We start from the raw sequence: 10,133 nt of genomic DNA, 5'->3' as shown, positions 1-10,133 counted from the left end.
GATACAATACACTAATGGGTGAAGTTTGGTTGACTTCTGCGCAGCGGTTTGGGAGTTAACATCAAAATTACATTTCTCGGCCATATCGCATAGATCTCACTGTGAAAAGGCTTAAATGACTTTTTAAATTAAGTTTGATGATTGCGCTCAAACAAAATTTCCTAGAACAAAATTTTCAAATGTAACTACTAGATTGTGATTCAATACACTATTGGGTGAAGTTTGGTTGACTTCTGCGCAGCGGTTTGGGAGTTAACATCAAAATTACATTTCTCGGCCATATCGCATAGATCTCACTGTGAAAAGGCTTAAATGGCTTTTTTGACCTAAGTTTAATGATTGCGCTCAAACCAAATGTCCTAGAACGAAATTTTCAAATGTAACTACTAGAATGTGATACAATACACTATTGGGTGAAGTTTGGTTGACTTCTGCGCAGCGGTTTGGGAGTTAACATCAAAATTACATTTCTCGGCCATATCGCATAGATCTCACTGTGAAAAGGCTTAAATGGCTTTTTTGACCTAAGTTTGAGGATTGCGCTCAAATCAAATGTCCTAGAACCAAATTTCCACATGTAACTACTAGATTGTGATACAATACACTAATAGGTGAAGTTTGGTTGACTTCTGCGCAGCGGTTTGGGAGTTAACATCAAAATTACATTTCTCGGCCATATCGCATAGATCTCACTGTGAAAAGGCTTAAATGGCTTTTTTGACCTAAGTTTGAGGATTGCGCTCAAATCAAATGTCCTAGAACCAAATTTCCACATGTAACTACTAGATTGTGATACAATACACTAATAGGTGAAGTTTGGTTGACTTCTGCGCAGCGGTTTGGGAGTTAACATCAAAATTACATTTCTCGGCCATATCGCATAGATCTCACTGTGAAAAGGCTTAAATGACTTTTTTTAATTAAGTTTGAAGATTGCGCTCAAACCAAATGTCCTAGAACTAAATTTCCAAATGTAACTACTAGATTATGATAAAATACACTATTGGGTGAAGTTTGGTTTACTTCTGCGCAGCGGTTTGGGAGTTAACATCAAAATTACATTTCTCGGCCATATCGCATAGATCTCACTGTGAAAAGGCTTAAATGGCTTTTTTGACCTAAGTTTGAGAATTGCGCTCAAATCAAATGTCCTAGAACCAAATTTCCACATGTAACTACTAGATTGTGATACAATACACTATTGGGTGAAGTTTGGTTGACTTCTGCGCAGCGGTTTGGGAGTTAACATCAAAATTACATTTCTCGGCCATATCGCATAGATCTCACTGTGAAAAGGCTTAAATGACTTTTTTTAATTAAGTTTGAAGATTGCGCTCAAACCAAATGTCCTAAAACTAAATTTCCAAATGTAACTACTAGATTGTGATAAAATACACTATTGGGTGAAGTTTGGTTGACTTCTGCGCAGCGGTTTGAGAGTTAACATCAAAATTACATTTCTCGGCCATATCGCATAGATCTCACTGTGAAAAGGCTTAAATGACTTTTTTTAATTAAGTTTGAAGATTGCGCTCAAACCAAATGTCCTAGAACCAAATTTCCAAATGTAACTACTAGATTATGATAAAATACACTATTTGGTGAAGTTTGGTTTACTTCTGCGCAGCGGTTTGGGAGTTAACATCAAAATTACATTTCTCGGCCATATCGCATAGATCTCACTGTGAAAAGGCTTAAATGGCTTTTTTGACCTAAGTTTGAGGATTGCGCTCAAATCAAATGTGCTAGAACTAAATTTCCAAAAGCAACTACTAGATTGTGATAAAATACACTATTGGGTGAAGTTTGGTTGACTTCTGCGCAGCGGTTTGGGAGTTAACATCAAAATTACATTTCTCGGCCATATCGCATAGATCTCACTGTGAAAAGGCTTAAATGACTTTTTTTAATTAAGTTTGAAGATTGCGCTCAAACCAAATGTCCTAGAACTAAATTTCCAAATGTAACTACTAGATTATGATAAAATACACTATTGGGTGAAGTTTGGTTTACTTCTGCGCAGCGGTTTGGGAGTTAACATCAAAATTACATTTCTCGGCCATATCGCATAGATCTCACTGTGAAAAGGCTTAAATGGCTTTTTTGACCTAAGTTTGAGGATTGCGCTCAAATCAAATGTCCTAGAACCAAATTTCTACATGTAACTACTAGATTGTGATACAATACACTATTGGGTGAAGTTTGGTTTACTTCTGCGCAGCGGTTTGGGAGTTAACATCAAAATTACATTTCTCGGCCATATCGCATAGATCTCACTGTGAAAAGGCTTAAATGACTTTTTTTAATTAAGTTTGAAGATTGCGCTCAAACCAAATGTCCTAAAACTAAATTTCCAAATGTAACTACTAGATTGTGATACAATACACTATTGGGTGAAGTTTGGTTGACTTCTGCGCAGCGGTTTGGGAGTTAACATCAAAATTACATTTCTCGGCCATATCGCATAGATCTCACTGTGAAAAGGCTTAAATGACTTTTTTTAATTAAGTTTGAAGATTGCGCTCAAACCAAATGTCCTAGAACTAAATTTCCAAATGTAACTACTAGATTATGATAAAATACACTATTGGGTGAAGTTTGGTTTACTTCTGCGCAGCGGTTTGGGAGTTAACATCAAAATTACATTTCTCGGCCATATTGCATATTGCTAGGAGTTGTTTCCTGTGACGTCACATCCGGTGAGTGTATCGTTTGTTTGTTAGCGCTGCTACTAGTCGCTAATCTCCTAGTGCTCCTCAATTTGTTTTATCCAACGGACACATCGGAGAATCGATCCTAGGCTAGTTCGGCTCTCCTAGTGCTCCTTATTTTGTTTTATTCCACGATCGGACAGATCGTGGATTAAAACTACTCTCCTCTCCTCTTTAGCTCTATCTTGCTAGCCTAGCTTATCCGAGCTATGGCTAGCCCTCTGCCTTCGTCCTCCCGTCTTTTCTGCTCAGTGTGCTGTATGTATAGCGAGCACCCTGGCTCCTTCGTCGAGGACAGTAGTAGCTGTAGGAAGTGTAGCTTAGTCTCAGGGTTGGAGACCAGGGTTTCTGAGCTAGAAGCACGGCTCTGCACTCTAGAGACGAAAGCTAGTCCTAGCTATAGCCAGGTAGTGGCAGGTCGTGCTTGCAGTAGTAGGATTGCTAGCGCAGTTAGCCCCCCAGCGAGCCCCGTGCAGCCGGGGGAAATTAAGGAGGGATTTGTGACTGTACGGGGGAAGCGCAGTGGTAAACGCACAACCTTAGTGCACCAGCAGCTTCACGTCAGCAATAGGTTTGCCCCCCTCAGCGACACACCGGCTGAACCAGACACTCTCGTAATTGGAAGCTCCATAGTTAGAGACGTGAAGCACCCGGCGGTGTCTGTCAGGTGTTACCCAGGGGCCAGAGTCGGTGACATCGAAGGAAACCTCAGACTCTTAAAGCAGAGTAGGAAGAGGTTCCGCCGTATCGTGATTCACGCAGGCGGTAACGACGCCCGGCGGAGACAGTCTGAGGTGCTTAAATTAAACGTAGCCTCGGTGTGTGAACTTGCTAAGTCGATGGCGGACACCGTAGTTTTCTCTGGTCCTCTGCCTAATTTGGTCAATGATGAGATGTACTCTAGATTCTCATCATTTAACCGCTGGTTGTCTAGATGGTGCCCAGAAAACGATATAGTCTTTGTTGATAACTGGCACGCGTTTTGGGGCAAGCCCGGGCTCATGCGCCGAGACGGCATTCATCCGACTTGGGACGGTGCTGCTCTCTTAACTCGAAATTTGGCCGCCAAACTAAGTCTCCCAAAGTGACACTTGAGAGTGGGGGCCCGGGCGCAGTGTTGTAGTGTAAAACATAACACTGTTAGTAGTGACCACTCGCCTCTTTCCGAGCTGTCACAAATCCAAAATTCAGGACAGAAGATAGAGACTGTGTCCGTGCCTCGTATAGTGAACAGGGGAAAACCGAGTACTATAGGAACGAGACCAAAGAATTTAATACATATAGCCCCTGATAGCAGTGAAAATAAATTAGCTCTTAATAAATATATAAGATGCGGATTATTAAACATCAGGTCAATCTCGCCCAAATCTCTGTTAGTTAATGACTTAATTGGGGATTACAATATTCATATTTTGGCCCTGACTGAAACTTGGCTTCAGCAGGATGACTTTGTTAGACTTAATGAATCCACACCCCCAAGTCACGTGAATTTTCACACAGCTAGAAGCACGGGCCGTGGAGGGGGGGTGGCAGTAATATCACACTCTTGTTTAGGTATGAGCCCAAAAAGTAAAGCTAATTACATTTATAACTCCTTTGAAAGTCTAGCACTATCAATTATAGACGCTAACTGGAAGAACCAAAAACCAGTTCTGTTCATAGTGGTTTACCGTCCCCCTGGTCCCTACTCACAGTTTTTGTTAGATTTCTCTGACTTTTTATCTAGTATTTTGCTAAGCTGGGATAGAATTATAATTGTAGGGGATTTTAATATACATGTTGACGATGAAGGTGACTCCCTTGGTAAGGCCTTTAATGACCTACTAGATGGGACTGGCTTCATTCAAAATGTAAATAAACCAACCCATAGTCACAAGCACACCCTGGACTTGATTTTAACCTACGGTACTGAGATTAGTGATCTTAGTGTCCATCCCCACAACCCTGTACTGTCTGATCATTTTCTAATTACCTTTCGGTTTGTGCTTCAAGATAATCCACCACCAGTGATTAGAACTCAGATGAAAAGGACATTAGGTGATCACTCTGTTTCAGAGTATAAACAGATAATTCAGCCTATATTTGCCTCCATGTCATCTAATTATGAAGGAGTGATGTCCGGCCTTGCTGTTAATGACGAGTTTGTTGATCGTGTTCTGTTTACGTTTCGTACCACCCTAGATGTCGTCGCTCCCTCCAAATTAAAGTTTGTCAAGCCGAGACGAGCATCTCCCTGGTATAATGCTGAAACACGCTCTCTTAAACAATCGACACGTAAATTAGAAAGACTTTGGCGCCGTTCCAACACAGAGCACACCCTCTCTGCTTGGAAACACAGCTTAGTGACATATAAGCAGGCCTTGCGCACGGCTAAAACCAGATATTACTCATCCTTAATAGAGGAAAACAAAAATAATCCTAGGTTTCTGTTCAGCACTGTAGCAAGGCTGACAAACAGTCACACCTCAATAGAACCTTATATCCCAACCACCCTTAGCTGTGATGACTTCCTAAAATTTTTTAACAATAAAATCGCAACTATTAGAAATAAAATAAATGAATCACTTCCAATTATTAGGTCTGATAAAGTGCAGACAAAGAATTCGGAATCTCCTATAAACCCCTCTAAAATATTAAATAACTTTACCACTGTAGACCAAATTGATGTAACTTCAATTATAATGTCCTCCAAACCATCAACGTGCCTCCTTGACCCAATCCCAACCAAACTTTTTAAAGAGACCCTGCCTCTAACTATTGACACTATCTTAAATATAATAAATACCTCATTAGTTACTGGCTACGTGCCGCAGTCCTTTAAATATGCAGTTATTAAACCGCTCTTGAAAAAACCTACTCTTGATCCTGATATTCTGGCCAATTATAGACCTATTTCTAACTTACCATTTCTCTCCAAAGTCCTTGAAAGAGTGGTAATTAAACAGCTCTGTCAGCACCTACAGGACAATAGTTTATTTGAACAGTTCCAGTCTGGCTTTCGAGCTCATCATAGCACTGAAACCGCATTAGTTAAAGTAACTAATGACTTGTTACTTGCCGCTGACGTTGGATTAGTCTCGATCCTGGTTCTGCTGGACCTGAGCGCAGCCTTTGACACAATCGACCATAATATCTTATTGCAGAGATTAGAATGTGACATAGGCATTAGAGGAGCAGCCCTCTGCTGGTTTAAATCATATTTATCTAATAGGTACCAGTTTGTCAATGCAAACCAGCAATCATCATCGTACTCTAGAGTTAGTTATGGTGTGCCGCAAGGATCTGTCCTCGGGCCCATCTTGTTTACGCTGTATATGCTTCCTCTAGGTAACATCATCAGAAAACATAGCATTAACTTTCATTGTTACGCTGACGACACACAACTGTATTTATCAATTAAACCTGAGCAGGTCAGGCAAGTAGAAAAACTAAGCGCCTGCGTCCGAGATATAAATACCTGGATGAGCACTAACTATCTTCTACTTAACCCTGAAAAGACAGAAGTCCTTATAATAGGCTCGAAAAGTGTTAGAGACTCTTTATCTGCCCAGATAGTCACTCTGGACAATGTAAGTGTAGCCTCCAGCGCCACAGTTAAAAACCTAGGAATTTTATTTGACCCTGACTTATCGTTTAAAGCACACATTAAACAAACCTGTAGAACGGCTTTCTTTCACCTGCGCAACATCGCCAAAATTAGAAATATTTTATCTAAAAGCGATGCAGAAAAATTAATTCACGCGTTCGTTACATCGAGATTGGATTACTGTAACTCCCTACTTGCAGCTTGTCCTAAAAGCTCTCTAAAAGGTCTTCAGCTAGTCCAAAACGCAGCAGCAAGACTTTTAACAGGAACCAATAGAAGAGAGCACATCACCCCTGTGCTCCAGGCACTTCACTGGCTTCCAGTCGAGTTTAGAATTAAATTTAAAATACTCCTTCTTACATTTAAGACCATTAATGGGTTGGGGCCATCTTATCTCACCGATGCTCTGGTTCCATACCGCCCCAACAGAACACTCCGATCTCAGAATGCAGGTCTACTGGTAGTTCCCAGGGTTCATAAAAGTACTGTCGGAGCTAGAGCCTTTAGCCACCAAGCCCCTGTTTTATGGAATCAGCTTCCAGCTAGTATTAAAGAAGCCGAGACAGTTTGCACATTTAAGATTAGATTAAAAACGTTCCTATTCGACAAAGCTTATAGTTAGGCTAGTTGAAGTCGGAATAGACTCACAGTTTAAGTTGCACTAGAAGCTATAATGCTGGGGGGCAGTACAGCCGCTGAGTTCTATCTCCTTTTCTTACTCTACCTACCACTTGTCTTACTTTATTTCTATTTTCCAATGTTAATATCTAGTTGTCTAGTCTCTTCATCACTAGTCACCCGGTGTCCCCTTTCCCCCCTCCCCTCTGGGGAGGGGCTATTTTTCAGCTGCAGCCTCCTGACTGTCCGGACCCCTGGCTGGATAGACGTCCTCGCTGCTACCCCCGTCTCATCTGACTAGAGGGACCTCTTCTTGCTCCTTTACTCCACTGTATTTTTACGGACTATAATTTCGCTTGCTAATTTCCATTAGCCGTTCTGGGGTTCCTGTCTATCCGTCCTGGGAGTGGATCTCTCCTGACTGTGGTACTCCCCAAGGTTTCTCATTTTTCTCCCAATTGACTCTGGAGTTTTTGGAGTTTTTCCTTGCCGGCATGGAGGGTCTTAAGGATAGGGGATACCCAGGACTTGAACTGTATCTATTCATCTTTGTTGCTTCATTTCTAATTGTGTATCATATTGCCTCTGTAAAGTCCTTTGAGACCTCTGTTGTGATTGAGGGCTATACAAATAAAATTGAATTGAATTGAATTGAATTGAATTGAATTGAATTGCATAGATCTCACTGTGAAAAGGCTTAAATGGCTTTTTTGACCTAAGTTTGAGGATTGCGCTCAAATCAAATGTCCTAGAACTAAATTTCCAAATGTAACTACTAGATTGTGATAAAATACACTATTGGGTGAAGTTTGGTTGACTTCTGCGCAGCGGTTTGGGAGTTAACATCAAAATTACATTTCTCGGCCATATCGCATAGATCTCACTGTGAAAAGGCTTAAATGACTTTTTTTAATTAAGTTTGAAGATTGCGCTCAAACCAAATGTCCTAGAACTAAATTTCCAAATGTAACTACTAGATTATGATAAAATACACTATTGGGTGAAGTTTGGTTTACTTCTGCGCAGCGGTTTGGGAGTTAACATCAAAATTACATTTCTCGGCCATATCGCATAGATCTCACTGTGAAAAGGCTTAAATGGCTTTTTTGACCTAAGTTTGAGGATTGCGCTCAAATCAAATGTCCTAGAACCAAATTTCCACATGTAACTACTAGATTGTGATACAATACACTAATGGGTGAAGTTTGGTTGACTTCTGCGCAGCGGTTTGGGAGTGAACATCAAAATTACATTTCTCGGCCATATCGCATAGATCTCACTGTGAAAAGGCTTAAATGACTTTTTTTAATTAAGTTTGAAGATTGCGCTCAAACCAAATGTCCTAAAACTAAATTTCCAAATGTAACTACTAGATTGTGATAAAATACACTATTGGGTGAAGTTTGGTTGACTTCTGCGCAGCGGTTTGGGAGTTAACATCAAAATTACATTTCTCGGCCATATTGCATAGATCTCACTGTGAAAAGGCTTAAATGACTTTTTTTAATTAAGTTTGAAGATTGCGCTCAAACCAAATGTCCTCAAACTAAATTTCCAAATGTAACTACTAGATTATGATAAAATACACTATTGGGTGAAGTTTGGTTTACTTCTGCGCAGCGGTTTGGGAGTTAACATCAAAATTACATTTCTCGGCCATATCGCATAGATCTCACTGTGAAAAGGCTTAAATGGCTTTTTTGACCTAAGTTTGAAGATTGCGCTCAAATCAAATGTCCTAGAACTAAATTTCCAAATGTAACTACTAGATTGTGATAAAATACACTATTGGGTGAAGTTTGGTTGACTTCTGCGCAGCGGTTTGGGAGTTAACATCAAAATTACATTTCTCGGCCATATCGCATAGATCTCACTGTGAAAAGGCTTAAATGGCTTTTTTGACCTAAGTTTGAGGATTGCGCTCAAATCAAATGTCCTAGAACCAAATTTCCACATGTAACTACTAGATTGTGATACAATACACTATTGGGTGAAGTTTGGTTTACTTCTGCGCAGCGGTTTGGGAGTTAACATCAAAATTACATTTCTCGGCCATATCGCATAGATCTCACTGTGAAAAGGCTTAAATGGCTTTTTTGACCTAAGTTTGAGAATTGCGCTCAAATCAAATGTCCTAGAACGAAATTTTCAAATGTAACTACTAGAATGTGATACAATACACTATTGGGTGAAGTTTGGTTGACTTCTGCGCAGCGGTTTGGGAGTTAACATCAAAATTACATTTCTCGGCCATATCGCATAGATCTCACTGTGAAAAGGCTTAAATGGCTTTTTTGACCTAAGTTTGAGGATTGCGCTCAAATCAAATGTCCTAGAACCAAATTTCCACATGTAACTACTAGATTGTGATACAATACACTAATGGGTGAAGTTTGGTTGACTTCTGCGCAGCGGTTTGGGAGTTAACATCAAAATTACATTTCTCGGCCATATCGCATAGATCTCACTGTGAAAAGGCTTAAATGACTTTTTTAATTAAGTTTGATGATTGCGCTCAAACAAAATGTCCTAGAACAAAATTTTCAAATGTAACTACTAGATTGTGATACAATACACTATTGGGTGAAGTTTGGTTGACTTCTGCGCAGCGGTTTGGGAGTTAACATCAAAATTACATTTCTCGGCCATATCGCATAGATCTCACTGTGAAAAGGCTTAAATGACTTTTTTAATTAAGTTTGATGATTGCGTTCAAACAAAATGTCCTAGAACAAAATTTTCAAATGTAACTACTAGATTGTGATACAATACACTATTGGGTGAAGTTTGGTTGACTTCTGCGCAGCGGTTTGGGAGTTAACATCAAAATTACATTTCTCGGCCATATCGCATAGATCTCACTGTGAAAAGGCTTAAATGGCTTTTTTGACCTAAGTTTGAGGATTGCGCTCAAATCAAATGTCCTAGAACCAAATTTCCACATGTAACTACTAGATTGTGATACAATACACTAATGGGTGAAGTTTGGTTGACTTCTGCGCAGCGGTTTGGGAGTTAACATCAAAATTACATTTCTCGGCCATATCGCATAGATCTCACTGTGAAAAGGCTTAAATGGCTTTTTTGACCTAAGTTTGAGGATTGCGCTCAAATCAAATGTCCAATAACCAAATTTCCACATGTAACTACTAGATTGTGATACAATACACTAATGGGTAAAGTTTGGTTGACTTCTGCGCAGCGGTTTGGGAGTTAAC

The 10,133-nt window shown here is 40.0% G+C and overlaps 1 protein-coding gene across 1 annotated transcript; it reads left to right on the top strand.

Moving 5' to 3' along the window:
• Nucleotides 1-2,713: 2,713 nt before the first annotated feature.
• On the top strand, nucleotides 2,714-3,800 carry LOC130924580 (uncharacterized). The gene has a single exon (XM_057851239.1). It carries the CDS (start codon nucleotides 2,921-2,923, stop codon nucleotides 3,797-3,799), a length of 879 nt encoding a protein of 292 aa, XP_057707222.1. The 5' UTR covers nucleotides 2,714-2,920; the 3' UTR covers nucleotide 3,800.
• The last annotated feature ends 6,333 nt before the right edge of the window (nucleotides 3,801-10,133 follow it).

Source organism: Corythoichthys intestinalis, chromosome 11 (assembly GCF_030265065.1).
Source record: "Corythoichthys intestinalis isolate RoL2023-P3 chromosome 11, ASM3026506v1, whole genome shotgun sequence".
NCBI lineage: Eukaryota > Metazoa > Chordata > Actinopteri > Syngnathiformes > Syngnathidae > Corythoichthys > Corythoichthys intestinalis.
The sequence above is the reverse complement of the archived record's forward strand: the minus strand, read 5'-3'. Positions and strand labels throughout refer to the sequence as shown.

Coding starts and splice junctions, on each gene's coding strand:
- LOC130924580 (XM_057851239.1), top strand. CDS start 2,921: ATGGCTAGCCCTCTGCCTTCGTCCTCCCGTCTTTTCTGCTCAGTGTGC.